Genomic DNA, 16,934 nt, shown 5'->3' with positions numbered 1-16,934 from the left:
TTCTTCCCCTTCTTCTTCTTCTCCCCAGAGTCACAGCTGAGAAGCTTACAGGGAGTTGGATCTGATCTTCCATTTCCCTAGGCTCTGCTCTAGGCTGATTCTGCAGGCCCTGCATCTGCTCTGTGTCCACCCTGTTATGGTCCCGGCCTTTCCAAGGCCCCTTTGTCAAAGCTTGATTTTTTTTTTTTTTTTTTTTTTTTTTTGGAGAGGAAGGTTCAAATTGCAGAGGCCTTGAAACTTGAGGGGACATGGTTTGAGACCTTGCCCTGTCCCACTCCTGGTGAAGGTTCACATTTGTGGTTTTGTTTGGGCATCAGACATTGTATCTGACCTCAAACGAGTCTTCCTGAACTCTTAGGAAGGAAACTCATCTCCCTCAAAACCAGATAAACCCAGCTTGATCCCCTTCTCCCGACCCCTCCTCTTTTCTAAAGTGAGAAATAATTATAAATCGGCATTCCTGGTCATAGATTATATATGAATTGGTTTCCCTCTCCTCCGTACAGAGATGGGTTTAGAGATCCGGGTCTCTGTCAGGAGATGGCTCTCCTTCCCTTTCGAGTCGCCAAAACCAGGGAGGTGCTGTCCTGTCGCCCTGGACTCTGTGCACTTGGAGTAGAGTGGGGGCTTCACGTGTATTGTTTCAGAGTAGCATGGCTGGTGTCGCCAGAGGCTCCTTCCCTTGTCTGGTCTGTCCTGACTAGGACCTGGGATTGATTTATCCCAGTCCCCACCCCTTAGTTTTATTCCTGAGAGCCTGAGAAGAGAATGGCTTTGTAGGGCACCCCTTGCTGGCTGCTCCCCAGACAGCTCTCCTTTTGTCAGGGTATGCCCAGAGGACACACTTTGGGCCATCTGTGAGGTTACTCATACAGAATCCCGTGCAGGTCTGAAAAGTCTGCCCTCCTGTCCGATGGGGGTTGGGGGGGCAGAAATAGCTGTGTGTTGTAACCATACACAACCAGGCTGGAGGGCTAAGGGAAGGGTATGCTGTTTGTCTGCAGGTGCCAATATGGCTGGCAGGGCCTGTACTGCGACAAGTGCATCCCGCACCCAGGATGTGTCCATGGCACCTGCAACGAACCCTGGCAGTGCCTCTGTGAGACCAACTGGGGTGGACAACTCTGCGACAAAGGTATGGCCATTGTGGAGCCTTGGGGGATGGCGTGAGAGCTTGGTGGGCGGGAACTGAGGTTATGGGATAGAACAACACTGTCTTAGGGTTTTACTGCTGTGAACAGACACCATAACCAAGGGAAGTCTTCTGAGGACAGCAACATTTAATTGGGGCTGGCTTATAGGTTCAAAGGTTCAGTCTATTATCGTCAAGGTGGGAACGTGGCAGCATCCAGGCAGGCATGGTACAGGAGGAGCTGAGAGTTCTACATCTTCATCTGAAGGCTGCTAGTGGAATACTGGCTTCCAGGCAGCTGGGATGAGGGTCTTACAGATCACACCCACAGTGACACACCTACTCCAACAGGGCCACACCTTCTAATAGTGCCATTCTCTGGGCCAAGCACACACAAACCATCACAAACACTAATAAGCGGTTTAATTTTTTGGTGTTGCTGGAGCTAAACCCAGGGCCTTGGAGATGCTAGTACTCAGCTGTAGCCACACTCCTGGGCCTCTTTACTTTTTTTTTGTGAGTTGGTTTATTTGGGGTGAGCCATATTTTTTTTTTCAACTGGCATGGCCTAGAACTGGGACCAGTTAGCAGTTTTGTCCTAACTTTGGGGGGGGGTTGTTTTGTTTTTGGCAGATCTGAATTACTGTGGGACTCATCAGCCCTGTCTTAACCGGGGAACATGTAGTAACACTGGTCCAGACAAATACCAGTGTTCCTGCCCTGAGGGCTACTCAGGACCGAACTGTGAAATTGGTAAGTGGCCCAAGCTGTGTGTGTGTGTGTGTGTGTGTGTGTGTGTGTGTGTGTGTGTGTGTAAGGGGGCTCTCTTTGCCTTCGTGTTCTGAACACTCAGTTTAAAAACCAAATGTTTGTTAGTTATTTATGTTGACGCTAAATTAAAGGTAGGAAAGGGGTGTTGGATATGGTAGAGGGGTGAATATGATAAAAAGTATATTTTAGGAAATTCTCAGAATACTTAAAAATCTGGAGCTGGACAGTGGTAGTTTAAGGTCATGGGTGAATGAACCATCATCAAGGACCTAGGGATTTATTTTGTAGCTAAATTCAGTGACTCGTTGATGAGATGAAGCACAGAGAGAGACAACAGATGAACAGAGGCTAGACTGTCCTGTTTAAAATTGCTAAAGACGGCAGTATTTGATATGGCTCTTAATAATATTCGTGGAGAGACATGACGTATATGTATGCATGTATATGTGTGTGTGAGAGAGTACGCGGAACCCACTTGTGAAAAAGAACAGTTTCAAAGTTCAGACTTGTTATCCCAGCCCTTCTCTGAGCCTATGGGATCCCCAACACTATAGGACAATGCTGACAAAACTGAGGGGGGCCACAGGCTTTTCTTTTAAGTGAACCTCAGTTCAAAAAGGTATTGAAGTCTGCCTTGAGCCAGCTTAGTTTGAGCGCTTCTTCCCTTTTGTGCCAACACCACAGCAGTTACACAACAAGTTTGCTTTTGTCGTTGTTGTTATCTGCTTAAACTAGTAGCTGAGGCAGGGGATTGGATCTTGGAGGGAAAGGTGATAAGGTACTTGTTTAACCATCTTGCTGACTGCCCTTTCTCATTTACGCAGCTGAGCACGCTTGCCTCTCTGACCCCTGCCATAACAGAGGCAGCTGCAAGGAGACCTCTTCAGGCTTTGAGTGTGAGTGTTCTCCGGGCTGGACTGGACCTACATGTTCCACAAGTAAGTCAGCCCAGGTTTTGACGTATGTCTGTTCTGGAAAGTTATTGTGTGGAGAGAGGGGCTTGGTGGGAGAGACCTGGGCTGGTCTAGTACATCTATCTCGGTGACAGAGGGATGGGTACATTCAACAGTTTGGTGGGTGAGGTCTAGTAGCAAATTCTATGATTCCTAGAATCTCTTTCCTACCCACTAAGGTGGCTGGTGATGTGTCTGTAGTAGACAGAATCTGATTCCCTTGAGTGTGTGTTTTTGGTGCTGTCTCTTCTAATCCTGTAGGAGAGGAATTTAGATCAACTACTGAATGTTGTCCCGAGTCTCAACTTAGCTTCGAGGCTTGGCCATACTACTGGGGTACTTTTCAGTGAAGAGCTCTGGGCATACGTAATAGCTTCCAGAATTAGGCAGTGTGTGGTCTTTAATGAGTTCCTGAAATTTTGTGGGTTAACCAAGCCTGAAAAACCACTGTCTTTGACACCTTAGGAGCAGTGTGTGGTGTGGTTAAGACTGTGTGTTCTGGAGGCCACAGGTACCTCTGTGCTTGCTGTGATTAATGGAACCCTTTACCCTTTCCTGGGCCTTTCTTAACCAGGGCAGGAGCAGTTCCCATTCGGGAGGGTCGTCATACAGTCTTGGTGTGCAAACATTGTGGGGAGAACGTGGCACACATTATAAAGGAAGGAGATCTCTGGTTGGGGCTCAGGCAGCCTCTGTATGTGATTTATAGGGAAATCTTACAATGAAATCCCAGACCAGAGATTTTTCCACGTGTAAAAAAAGTTACTTTTCCATGCCTCCTCTTTGCGAGCAATTTCTGAACAATGAAGGAGAGAGTTGTTTTAAAAGTAAAGATTAGGCAGGTATGAATGTCCCTTGTCACCACTGAGTTGATGCCCTGTGTGTCTCCAGCTATCTTTCTTTCCCTCAATGCTTAGGGACGGATTATCTGAACTAGGGCAGTGGAGGATTTAAAGCTAAAATAAAGGCTTGGGTCCTTTTATCATCTTCTTTCCTCCTGTGGCTCTTCTTAGATTTGTAGCAGGTGTCCGGTAGGTTCCTAGGTGAAGACTCACCTTGTGGACAGGGCTGTTGCATTTCCTAATTGCCAAGTGGATCAAATGAAATTAAGTTGCCACCCCTCTCTTGTTCTCATTGGGCAGACATCGATGACTGTTCTCCCAATAACTGTTCCCATGGGGGCACCTGCCAGGATCTAGTGAATGGATTCAAGTGTGTGTGCCCGCCCCAGTGGACTGGCAAGACCTGCCAGTTAGGTAAGAAAACTTCCGTGACTGGAATTCTTAGCCCAGGTTGGCTGTGCTCATCAGAGCTCTGAGGAAAGAGCATGTGGCCAGCAATGTGTGAGGACCTGTACTGCATCATAGGAAGTAATTTATCATCAGGGTCTAACGGGCCTGGGAGAAATACCTCGCATGCAGATGGCCTGGGGTGTTTAGGTCCTGTGGGAAAGCCCTGGGATTCCTTGAACCATGTCAATTGTCCAAGGAGTGTTCAGCTGGGTTCCAAACAGGGGTGACCTCGTGAGGAACGAGCTGTCTGCATTCTTTTTGCCACATTTAAATCCCAGCAACTGGATTGTGCTGGCTTTTGCACCCAAGTGCCTGGTGACTTGCTGTTTGTTAGCCAGCAGCCCAAAGGAAAGTTATCAATTAGCATCCCTTGTTGGATGAAGGCTGGGGAGAGGGCTCCAGTGCTCCAAATGGAGGGCACCTCCTATTTCTCATTTAGCTAGCTTGTTAAAATGTCTCATATTTCAGACCAGCTCTATGGTGTTTTCATTTCAAGGGTATGGCAGCAGGGGTGGGAGTTGGGGGGAGGGCAGCCCCCCCCATTTGTCACTGTTCACCCTTGCTTCTTTTCAGATGCAAATGAGTGTGAGGCCAAACCTTGTGTGAATGCCAGATCCTGTAAGAATCTGATCGCCAGCTACTACTGCGATTGCCTTCCAGGCTGGATGGGTCAGAATTGCAACATAAGTGAGTAACTTTGTGTCTGCTTTGATTTTTCATGAAACTCCGGTGGCAGTGATTTTCTATTCATCCCCCCCCCCCCAACACACACACACACACACACACACACACACACTCCTGCTCCTGGGACTCTTGTCTCCCTTACTTTGTGGTGTTAAGAGGATGGACCCCAGAGCTTTGACATAGACTGCTGAATAGAAGGAAAAACCTTACGTTATTAGCGGGAAGGGAATGTTTTTGGAGAGGGAGGGGCCAGGGTATTACAGCAAAGAAAACATACAATTTATCAGGCTTGTTAGCTGCTAAAATTGGGCATATTGTGATAAGGTGATTAAAACAATGATGTGAAGTTTCACTCCCTTGTCTGGGAGGATTAGGGAGGGTCCCCACCCAACGTAATAGCCTTATCTCACCGGAAGCACGGGGAAATCTGATTGGAACTTTTATCGGCCCTGTTCTTTTCAGGTGAACCCGAATTCAGTGTCATGTGCCTCTTTAATGTGACGGCTTGTTTATTTTTTTTAGATATTAATGACTGTCGTGGCCAGTGTCAGAATGGCGCCTCCTGTCGGGTACGTGAATCATTGCTTATGTGGAACCCTTGACACACAACAGTCTTTTAAGATTTATGTGACACTAGAGAGCCTTGTGCCTGTGGGATTTAAAATGCCAGTGAGAAGCTGAGTTCCCTCACCAACCCTAGCTTCCCAGGAGCCAGCTAAAGGGCAGGAGTTCAGAACCGCTAGTCTGTGCTCAAGCCTAGCATGTGGCCATTTCAGTGAACCGCCTCGAACCACAGCCGTCATGTCAGATGACTGGTGTTTGTGTGTTCGCGAATACATAGAAAAATATGCGTGTGTTTCCCTCCCTCCTCCAGGACTTGGTCAACGGCTATCACTGTATCTGCCCACCTGGCTATGCAGGTGATCACTGCGAAAGAGACATCGACGAATGCGCTAGCAACCCCTGCTTGAACGGGGGTCACTGTCAGAATGAAGTCAACAGGTTCCAGTGTCTGTGTCCCACTGGTTTCTCTGGAAACCTCTGCCAGGTGAGCAGAAGCATAAACTTCAGATCGCCAGGCTGTAACATTGAACCCTTTTTCTCCATCACCCTTCCTCATTTCCTCCCCACGCCCCCTCCCCCACTCTAGTTGTTTAGACCCTCTGAGATCGACTTGCACCCTATTGACTGGGGCGATTTCTGCTAGACAATGCTGTATAGAAGGCGGTGTTGAATAATTTCTTATTGATTACCGTGGCCTGTTTGCTGGGCTGAGTGTCATCCCATAGCCCTGGGCTTCAGTGCTTTCCTGGGATATGGCAGAACCTAAGGGTTATTTTGGTGTGTTCTGTATAGGGGGTCTCCTTGTGGAAGCAGTTGGAGGGGTCAAGTGTTTACTTCCCAGAGAAGTGACGGTGACACCTTTGTTTTATTTTGGTCCTCTCCTCATGCTCTTGCTCTCTGACAGTTGGACATCGATTACTGCGAGCCCAACCCTTGCCAGAATGGTGCCCAGTGCTACAACCGTGCCAGTGACTACTTCTGCAAGTGCCCTGAGGACTATGAGGGCAAGAACTGCTCACACCTGAAAGACCACTGCCGCACCACCCCCTGTGAAGGTATCTCCCTCACCCGGAACCCATCTATCCACCCACCACCTCCTGCCACATCCCCCTGCGGAAAAGACTTAGTCTGATCACTTAGGGAAACAAAACCATATGGGGGTAATGTGTCAGGCTGCTGGTTGGGAGAACCTTGAGTACCAGCTGCCCGGGGAGAGAATTTGAGATCCAGTTATCATCGTAGTTCAGAGGTGGCCTGGTTGCTCTGAGGAGTGTCATCAGCAGGGGTCTATAGCAGCGGGGAAGTTTAGGGTTTGTTTCAGCTGTTGTAGCGATGGCTGGGTGTTGGTGCTTGAGACACTTTCTTGGTGTAGTTCATTTAAAAACAGGTACATGTGGCCCATGGCTGCTATACTGGGGCACATAACTTGAAAACTTGTACAGGCAGGTTTGCCCTTTTGCTTGGTTTAAGATGGAGAGGAGCTGGGTGCGGAGGTGCACACCTTTAGTCCCAGCACTCAGGAGGCGGAGGCAGGCTGGTCTCTCAGTTGGAAGCAAGCCTGGTCTACAAAGTGAGTTCCTGGACAGCCAGGGCTACACACAGAGAAAGCCTTTCCAATTGCAGCTGATGGGGATTAGGTGTACTGTAGAGGTGATCTTTCTTCTTTGACAAGTATTGGACAAATCACATATTAAGGCATGATTAAAAGAAACTTTAAAAAGGTTTCTTTCTACCTGGGAGTCTTACATTTTACCCGTCATAGGAACATTGTTGGGTTTTAGTCCCCAAGTAACTCTTGATGCATTAAGTCATTAGCGCAAGGGATGGTCTTATCCAATCAGGCAGGCATGGGCTGAGTCCTCTTGGAAATGCTGTCTGTGGGTGCAGTGTGTGGCTGGAGTCTGATCCCAAGCCTGTGTGTTCAGTGATTGACAGTTGCACCGTGGCCATGGCCTCGAACGATACGCCAGAAGGGGTGCGGTATATCTCCTCTAACGTCTGTGGTCCCCATGGGAAGTGCAAGAGCCAGTCCGGAGGCAAATTCACCTGTGACTGTAACAAAGGCTTCACCGGCACCTACTGCCATGAAAGTAAGATTCCGCTTGGAATGGGGAGACCAGTGGGTACCCAGCTTGGGGAAGCATTTATATTTGGATTGCTTTGGTAAGAAAATGAGGTGGAGGACAACCTGTCCAGGCTTCTTTAGGCCCCAAATGGAGGCATTAGCCCATTGATCAGATGACCAACAGTCTCTAGAGCTTCCCAAGACGATTGTGGGATGTTGTGGAATCTTTGAGTGGCCCTCCTTTTCTACAGCAGCATTCCCCCCCCAGGGCCTACCAAATAAGCCAATATGTGAAGTTCTTGAAATTGGGGAGGTACGGTCTGGAGGCCTCAGCATAGAAAGTGATGTTTCCAGCTGTGGCAGCTGTGGCAGCTGTGAAGATCACCAGATGGTGCTTGGTGGCTGCCTGACTGGCCCTTCGGCTCCTCATTTTGTCCCGTGCTTTCTTGCACAGATATTAACGACTGTGAGAGCCACCCCTGTAAAAATGGCGGCACCTGCATCGATGGCATCAACTCCTACAAGTGCATCTGTAGTGACGGCTGGGAAGGAGCGTACTGCGAAAACAGTGAGCCTGCTGCTGCTTTTGGGGACAGATGGCTCCAGGATGGGGGTAGAGCAGGAATAGCAAGTTCCCTTGGGGAAAACCATTATTATTATTATTATTTTGGCTGCAGAGATTTCTATTATGGTGGCTATGATGACCTACCGTACCCCCTTGGCATTAAGGCTGCTGGGCAGTAGTGGGGAGGAGCCACCACTGAGGAATGGCAGAACCAGATTGGTAGTTAGAATAAGTACCCAGAGGGAACCTGACTTAGTATCATTTCTGTCCTTCTTGATTTTAATTGCCACGGGCGTTCCCGGAGGATTGTGTCCTCTTTATATCTCTAATTCTTTACTTTGATCTGAGAACTTCTCTAAAAGGGGGATTAAGTTGAAATCCTAGGCCAGCTCACTTGTTCTTGGACGGTAACATAGAAGAGTTGGACCTTACCGTAGGCGAGCGTTGTAGTGAATGGACTACTTCAGCCTGTGTCCCTTTGGTTCCAGACATAAATGACTGTAGCCAGAACCCCTGCCACTATGGGGGTACATGTCGAGATCTGGTCAACGACTTTTACTGTGAATGCAAAAACGGGTGGAAAGGAAAGACCTGCCATTCCCGTAAGTGTTGCTGCCCCGTCTCCTGTCTTGTCGTCTGTGTGAGGGGACCCCGTCTCCTGTTTTGTCTGTGTGAGGGGCCCCCGTCTCCTGTCTTGTCGTCTGTGTGAGGGGCCCCTGTCTCCTGTCTTGTCGTCTGTGTGAGGGGCCCCGTCTCCTGTCTTGTCTGTGTGAGGGGAACTCTCCAGCAGAGTCTCACACTGAGGTCTTCTTCCTTCAGGTGATAGCCAGTGTGACGAAGCCACGTGTAATAATGGTGGCACCTGCTATGATGAAGTGGATACGTTTAAGTGCATGTGTCCTGGTGGCTGGGAAGGAACAACCTGTAATATAGGTAACCTTCTGCCCCTAGGTGGGATTTGCTGTGGGCAAGGCCATAGTCTGAGGTTATCTACCACCAGGCTCTTAGGAAACGATCATTTCCTTGGGTCTGGTTCTGCCCCTTCAGACCACCTCGGATCCTATGGAAGGGGTGGGTGGTCTTAACCCGCTTCTGTTTTATAGCTAGAAACAGTAGCTGCTTGCCGAACCCCTGTCATAATGGAGGCACCTGCGTGGTCAATGGAGAATCCTTCACCTGTGTCTGCAAAGAAGGCTGGGAGGGGCCAATTTGTACTCAAAGTGAGTGGCCTCCGCTGACTTCTTCCTGGGGTTGCTTCAGCCTACCCGAAACACCCATGGGGACTTGGGATGGCAACCAGAAGCACGGCTGTTTGATGTCTGCTTTTGTATCACCTGGGTCCTCGCTAATGACTTGATGGGATACAGCCCTGACCTGGGCATGAGAAAGTTCCCAGGGAGATAAGTGGACACAGATGGTGTCTCTGTTCCCAGCCCTGGGTCTGACCAGCAGCCCTCCCTACTCTCTACCAGGGCCTCTTCCTGTATCCATGAGTCCCACGGCAATTGAAACTGAGTACGGTCCAGGCCTGCTTCCAATTTAGACTAGGTTTTCAGCATATTTGACTGGTATTAAGTGTGACTTTTATCATTTGGATGTTATGGAAATAAGTAAATGGTGCTTTGATGGAACCTCCACCCCCCCCCCTCCCCTGCGCTCAAACCTGTTGTCTTTTTTTTGCAGATACCAACGACTGCAGTCCTCATCCTTGGTAAGTGTGGCAACCTTTGAAGCTGGGACTTGGATGTAAGATGTATGGGAATCTCCCGGGATGATGTTGAAAATGTAGGTTCTGATTCAGGAGGTCTGAGGTGGGGCTGTGTGTTTCTAACAAGCTCCCGGGTGACCGTGCCCTGCTGCTCTGTGGACCACACTTTAATTATCCAGGTTGTGTCTTCATTTAGCTCGGTGATTCTGAACCTCGGGCTGCACACGAGAATCACCTGGGGAGCTTTTAAAAGTCCCAGTGCCTGGGCTGTGACTGAGACCTAGGAAATTAGATTCTCAGGGGGCAGGATTCAGGCCTCAGTACTTTTAAGCTCCTTGGTCAGCAGTAGATATGGCCTGGGGTGAAAGCTGGTATTTGTGGCAGGCATGGCTTCATGGGGTTGGGTGTGTTGTGGGTCTGGATGTTGGTAACTAAGATCACCTTTGGTTTCTTAGTTACAACAGCGGGACCTGTGTGGACGGAGACAACTGGTATCGGTGTGAATGTGCCCCGGGCTTTGCTGGGCCAGACTGCAGGATAAGTAAGTATCACTGAGTCTGATTTCCCTCTGTCTGTTCTCCTCAGCATCCAAATCTTTGCTCTTTAAAAATAATGAGGACCATAATTCCAAATAGCCCTGACAACTCAAGTAATCTTCTACCTCCAGCTTGGATTTAAGTCCCCTGGCTGTTTTCCTCCTCAGTCATTCTCTGGGTGGCACGGCCTTCATTGTTCTCAGGGAGAGTGCCAGCCATAGAATTTGACAATCAAGCTATGAGAGAGCACTGAGGGGGGAAAAAGGTGTATACTTCCTTCGTGATTAGCATGAAATTATGGCCGAGTTGTTGTCCGTGCAGACGGCTGTGTCTCTGGCTTCTATAGATTGTTTTGTAGTGGGTTGGACGAGACCCCAGAGAAACCATTAGGATCAAGAATTGAGGGTTTTTTGTTTTGTTTTTTTTGCCTACTTTAAAAAACATCTCTTTCCCCAACAGAAATAGTGCAGAATACTCCATTGTGGTTCTTTTCTTCCTCAAGTTCTCTAAACTTTCAGTGATGTTTGAAGCCCCAGTCTGAGATGGTAGACAGATTATCATCCAGTTCACTTTCTAAGTCAGGCTTTGGCAAAGGAGGGCCACGCCTGTCCCATCCGTTTTGGTGACGTTTATCGGTGCTCGGCCATACTTCCCTGTTGTCGCCTGTTCCCACCCCTGCGTACAGGGTGCTGCCGGACACCTGTACTTACGACCGATCTAATGGCCTATGAAGTTAAAATGTTCGCTCTGACCCGTTCTCAGGGAACGGCTGTCAGCCTCGCTTGCTGTGAAACGTACTGTCAGAGGAGAAACTGCTCCCCCTGCAAAGGTTCTCAGCCTCAGGAACCTGAACGGCGGTGGTTGTCGGGGGTCAGGAGCTTAGAGCGTAGGGGAGATCAGTGATCTGTTTGTTGTGTGCGCGGAGACTCATCCAGCTTGGATGCTTTCGGCAGTGAATGGAAAAACAAACTTCCCGCTAAAGCCTGAATTCTTCTCCTAGACATCGACGAGTGTCAGTCTTCTCCTTGTGCCTTTGGGGCCACCTGTGTGGACGAGATCAATGGCTACCAGTGCCTCTGCCCTCCAGGACACAGTGGGGCCAAGTGCCATGAAGGTAGGCGTGCCTTCTGAGTTGAGCGGGCATCAACAGTTACCGTAGTTCTCAACAGCGGTGCACCGTGCTCAAGGAAGAAGGGAACAAAGCAGGGCGCTAGCTATTGATTTTTTTTTTTTTTTTTTTGGTGGCTCTTAGCATGCTAGCTGGGCAGAGTACTGATCGCAGGCCTAGTACTGGTTGACTGGTCATCTTCTTTTCCTGATAGACAGCAGGCACACGGGAAGCTCAGCTGTAAAAAAGGCTCCTATAAAGGGTCTCTCTGGTCACATCTGCTGGGAACTGTTTTTAGTCAAGTGACCAAGGGAGCAGTCAAGAGGGGATGGCCAGTGCGCATGCCTGACAATATGGGAGGAGCCGCCATCATCACGTGGCAGAAGGACATGGGTGTAACCAATTTCTTAACAGGGAGGGGGTAAAAAAAGAAATCAGAGCTGTGATGTGATATCCAGTCTGTGGGAAAAGAAACTCCTACTTAAGTGTCTCTGCCTCTCAGTTTCAGGGAGATCTTGCATCACCATGGGGAGAGTGATACTTGATGGGGCCAAATGGGATGACGACTGTAACACCTGCCAGTGCCTGAACGGACGGGTGGCCTGCTCCAAGGTAGGGCAATGAAAGTTGCTACAGTTCCCAAGTGTTAATCATGGGTGGACATTCCTGCTAAGCCACTGGCTCCTGTTCTCTCCAGGTCTGGTGTGGCCCGAGACCTTGCCGGCTCCACAAAGGGCGCAGTGAGTGCCCCAGCGGGCAGAGCTGTGTTCCGGTCCTGGATGGCCAGTGCTTCGTGCGTCCCTGCACCGGTGTCGGCGAGTGTCGCTCCTCCAGCCTCCAGCCAGTGAAGACCAAGTGTACATCTGACTCCTATTACCAGGATAATTGCGCCAACATCACTTTCACCTTTAACAAAGAGATGATGTCTCCAGTGCGTAACTTCTTTAGTTTAAGGGGGATGAGAGTGTATGCCTGCTTGTTTCAAAGTAGCGTGAGGGGTCATCTCCTCCCCTTAGCCAAGATCTGTCTCTTAGAACAAACTGAGGCTTCTGTTAGAGATTAATGAGACTGTGGGTCTTTTATTTCTTCCATTATTTGACATAAAGTATGTGTTAATCTTAAAAAATATATATATCATTGTAGGGTCTTACCACTGAGCACATCTGCAGCGAACTGAGGAATCTGAATATTCTGAAGAATGTTTCTGCTGAGTATTCAATCTACATAGCCTGCGAGCCTTCCCTGTCAGCAAGCAATGAAATCCACGTGGCCATTGTGAGTGCAAGACCATTTCACCCCTAACTATTTGGTTACCAGGGATTTAAGTTAGAAAGTTTCAAGCAGCAATTTCGGTGAGAGCGTTGGATATCTTTGTCGTGTTCAATTGGAATGATAACTCCCATCTATGTGCTTTCTTTTAGTCTGCAGAAGACATCCGGGATGATGGGAACCCTGTGAAGGAAATTACTGATAAAATAATAGATCTCGTTAGTAAACGGGATGGAAACAGCTCACTCATTGCTGCTGTTGCAGAAGTCAGAGTTCAGAGGCGTCCTCTGAAAAACAGAACAGGTGGGTGTCCGTCTGGAACATACCCTTGCCTGGTGACCGTGAACAAGATTTTACTCCACTGTCCAGTAAAGTCATCACACAGGGAATGATCTGCTAGACATCTCTTACATCTTCAAAGCCCCTCATGTCCAAGCCCCTACTGGTCCAAGGTCATACAACCAATTTTGGTATTGGCTGAGGAAGGGCAGAGAGGTATACCTGACCCTTTCTCCCACTAGCATGCTGTATGCATGTTCTTCTTGGAGAGCTCCCTTGCAAAACAGGTGTGATTCAGATCCAGTGCGAAGCCCTGGGCCACAGCAGTACCTGCCCTGAGCTGTTTATGCTCTACAGAGCCAGTTTTGTGGTTCTAGCACCGCTGCCCCTGAACAGCAGCACTCACTGAGTGAATGGCTCTATCATCCGGATATTTAAACTAACCCTGTGATGATCCCGAGCCTCCCTGTTGAGGCCGAGCTTCTATTTTGGGGGAATTGGAATTGCCCTTGCTTGCACTGAGTTTCTGTTGATTCTGAAAGCAGCCCTAATTCTGTGCCACCAAAGTAGCCGGACCCTGTGGAGTCAGAACAACTCCCGTTCTGTGGAACTGGGAGAAACTGTAGGAGTGTTCTACCCAACCAGTGCCTCTGGACACAAGTGTCCTAAAGGTCAGCTTCTGGCAATAGCTAACCTAACTGGCTGCAGTTGTGAAGAGGGACTTGTCCCCACGGTTGCCCCACTTAGGGACCGAATACAGGAAGACCACTGATAGTACTCTTCTGTTCCCATGGTGATAGGTCTTTTTGAGTTAACTGGCTTTTTTTGCCTATCTTACAGATTTCCTGGTTCCTCTGCTGAGCTCCGTCTTAACAGTGGCTTGGGTCTGTTGCTTGGTGACAGCCTTCTACTGGTGCGTCCGGAAGCGGCAGAAGCCCAGCAGCCACACTCACTCTGCCCCCGAGGACAACACCACCAACAACGTGCGGGAACAGCTGAACCAAATCAAAAACCCCATCGAGAAGCACGGAGCCAACACAGTCCCCATTAAGGATTATGAGAACAAAAACTCGAAAATGTCAAAGATCAGGACACACAACTCGGAAGTGGAGGAGGATGACATGGATAAACACCAGCAGAAAGTCCGGTTTGCCAAACAGCCAGTGTACACGCTGGTAGACAGAGAGGAGAAGGCCCCTGGCGGCACGCCGGCAAAACACCCGAACTGGACAGACAAACAGGACAACAGAGACTTAGAAAGTGCCCAGAGCTTGAACCGGATGGAGTACATCGTATAGCAGACAGTGGGCTGCCACCATAGGTAGAGTTTGAGGGCACCCTGGGGCTTGTAGTTTCTTTCAACTGTTGTCGTATCCCAGTCTGAGGCTGTAATTTAAGTTTCGACAAAGCTGGCTTCCACTGGCACTGGTAGTTTCTGTGGTTGGCTGGGGAGAATGGAGTGCAGCTCACACAGCTATGCAAAACTAGTGAACGGGCCCCATGTACCTTCCCCAGCAACAACACTTCGGGCTCCAGGAGCTGCCCAGCCTTAGGCCTGGAGCTCCCAAGTCTGCCAGCGGTCCTAATGGTGATCGCAGCCTTAGGACCATAGTTTTATTTATATTTATTGACTCTTGAGTTGTTTCTGTATATTGGTTTTATGATGACGTACAAGTAGTTCTGTATTTGAAAGTGCCTTTGCAGCTCAGAACCACAGCAACTATCACAAATGACTTTATTATTTATTTTTTTTATTGTATTTTTGTTGTTGGGGGAGGGGGGATTTGATGTCAGCAGTTGCTGGTAAAATGAAGAATTTAAAAGAGGAAAAATGTGTCAAAGTAGAATTTTTGTATAGTTATGTAAATAATTCTTTTTATTAATCACTGTGTATATTTGATTTATTAACTTAATAATCAAGAGCCTTAAAACATCATTCCTTTTTATTTATATGTATATGTTTAGAATGGAAGGTTTTTGATAGTGTTGGAAGCATATGGCTTTTTTTTTCTTTTTTTTTTTTTCCGGTGAACTTTTCTCATTACATGTTTGTTGCCTGTAAGCCAAAAGTAAGGTGTTTGGAAATAGTTTCTCTTGAAAGAATGGGATAGGCTTCTTCCCCTGGGAATACTGATGGATATTATTATTTTTTTTTTTTTGTACGACGTCAGGTGTTCAAACACTGCCTTGATAGCATCACTTTTAAGACACATTCTACAGACTGACTGAGGCAGATTGAGAATTAGTCTAGGACAGCTTTTTTTTCCCCTCCTCCCCCCTCCTTTTTTTTTTTTTTTTTTTCCTGCTTTAGACTTGAAAAGAGACAGGCAGGCAATCTGCTACAGAGCAGTTTAAGGGAACAAACCGAGCTATGACTTAACGTAGCCAGAATGTGACTGGTTGGATCTCGTTAAAAATACCAAGTTAACTGTGCGAAGTTGGAAGCATACCCATCTCACTTTGTAAATTCTGATTTCTCCTCACCGTTCGTATGGAACGCTGAACCACTTGTAGATTTGATTTCATCGCTGTTGTCTACTGCATTTAGGGAGTATTCTGACAAGCTAGCTGAATACTTGAACCATAAGCTGTCCAGTTAGATCACTGTTTAGGTTTGCCACCGAGTACACTGCCTTAAGTGAGGAAATCAAAGTGCTATCACCAGGTTCAAGATCAAAAAAAAAAAAAAAAAAAAAAAAGGCTTATAAAACAGAGTAATCTTGGTTCACCTTTGAGACCAGGAAGATACTTTGTATTGTCCTATTAGTGTTACATGAACATAAAATACATCTCTGATGTGTTGTTTCTGGCAATAAATTTTGAAAAGTAATATTTATTAAATTTTTTGTATGAAAACACGGAACAGTGTGGAGTCTTCTGAGCTTATGGGAATCCTTGCTGTTTGTCTCTGCTCATGCCTAAGAGGGGTGGGCATGAACCAAATACCAAAACTTCTCAGTTTTCAAAAACCATGGGGCTGCTGTGTATGTAGGCAGGAGCTGTAGACGGGGGTGGGGGAGCCCCCAATTCCCTTGTCATTTGACAAGTGTGAATACTGCTTGAATGAATACTATTGGATTAATATGGCAGTGTGGAGGTGAATTGTTTGGGAGCACTCACAGGGAATGCCCAGTGCACCAACAGGGTTTTAAATAGCTCGGATTTGGTGTTGAGGTGAATGAAGGAGGGAGACTTTTTTTTTGTCTCAGCCATTTGGATTGGATTAATAGTGATTCCTTGCTGTGATTACATACCACACCCTTTGGCTTTATGTGTGTATGCTTATCCCCGGTGGGTCTCTTTGCCATAACGTGGGTAGTCTGTTAGAGCCCACCTAGTTGCCACCTTGGCCCAGGGAGTGAGTGTTCGGCTGCCTTACCACGCAGACCTTGGACTTTGACAAGATCAAAGTGCCCTCCATATCTGTAAATGGCAAAGGCTGTAGCTCCCTGTGGCTCCAGGGGCCTTGTCAGTTCCCACACTGGGAGGTGCAGGAAGCTGGCCTCTGGTTCCTCTTCAGCTAAGGATGAGTGGTGAAAGCCATGTGGACACGTTCCAGCAGCTGTGTAGAGTCACCAGGAGTTCCCTGTTTCTGGATAGGAAGCTAAAGGTTGCCTTTCTCAGAATGCTCTTTAGCAACCTAGCATCCAGCAGGCCCGTCCACGAGCCCCTAGACTGAATGGTAGAACAAAGTTCCTCAGTCAATGTAGAAGAGGCATGCTTTGCTCCCCTACACCCCCCAACTCCCAGGGAAGCTTTCTCCTTTCTACCAGTCTAGGGGTTGTTCTCAGGTAGGTTTCTCATTTCAGGATGGATGAATAGTTTTAAATGTCCCAAACTCCTGTGCGTAAACAAACCATAAAGGGATTCAATGTCTCTGACATCCCTAAGAGTGTATCCAACAGTGTTTTGTTTGGGTGCCTCACTGAGATACGTCAGAAGGACCCAGCTAGTGATGAGTTTAGATTCCCATGACAACCTGCCTTGGTGTAGCAATACCTTTGTCAT

At 47.9% G+C, this 16,934-nt stretch overlaps 1 protein-coding gene across 1 annotated transcript in view; it reads left to right on the top strand.

Moving 5' to 3' along the window:
- The window catches only part of JAG1 (jagged canonical Notch ligand 1), a 34,692-nt gene extending 18,961 nt beyond the window's left edge, over positions 1-15,731 (top strand). Inside the window, exons 6-26 of the mRNA XM_080931383.1 lie at positions 1,005-1,135; positions 1,766-1,885; positions 2,728-2,841; positions 3,999-4,112; positions 4,722-4,835; positions 5,355-5,401; positions 5,707-5,880; positions 6,301-6,451; positions 7,322-7,486; positions 7,916-8,029; positions 8,515-8,628; positions 8,846-8,959; positions 9,130-9,246; positions 9,710-9,737; positions 10,190-10,275; positions 11,271-11,384; positions 11,881-11,990; positions 12,076-12,309; positions 12,522-12,653; positions 12,800-12,950; positions 13,767-15,731. Of these exons, the coding sequence (XP_080787509.1) occupies positions 1,005-1,135; positions 1,766-1,885; positions 2,728-2,841; positions 3,999-4,112; positions 4,722-4,835; positions 5,355-5,401; positions 5,707-5,880; positions 6,301-6,451; positions 7,322-7,486; positions 7,916-8,029; positions 8,515-8,628; positions 8,846-8,959; positions 9,130-9,246; positions 9,710-9,737; positions 10,190-10,275; positions 11,271-11,384; positions 11,881-11,990; positions 12,076-12,309; positions 12,522-12,653; positions 12,800-12,950; positions 13,767-14,224 (2,902 nt within the window). The 3' untranslated portion in view covers positions 14,225-15,731. The remainder of the gene's footprint in view (positions 1-1,004; positions 1,136-1,765; positions 1,886-2,727; positions 2,842-3,998; positions 4,113-4,721; positions 4,836-5,354; positions 5,402-5,706; positions 5,881-6,300; positions 6,452-7,321; positions 7,487-7,915; positions 8,030-8,514; positions 8,629-8,845; positions 8,960-9,129; positions 9,247-9,709; positions 9,738-10,189; positions 10,276-11,270; positions 11,385-11,880; positions 11,991-12,075; positions 12,310-12,521; positions 12,654-12,799; positions 12,951-13,766) is intronic.
- Positions 15,732-16,934: the final 1,203 nt, after the last annotated feature.

The sequence above is a fragment of the Micromys minutus genome, assembly GCF_963924665.1.
Source record: "Micromys minutus genome assembly, chromosome: 17".
Classification (NCBI taxonomy): Eukaryota; Metazoa; Chordata; class Mammalia; order Rodentia; family Muridae; genus Micromys; species Micromys minutus.
The sequence above is the reverse complement of the archived record's forward strand: the minus strand, read 5'-3'. Positions and strand labels throughout refer to the sequence as shown.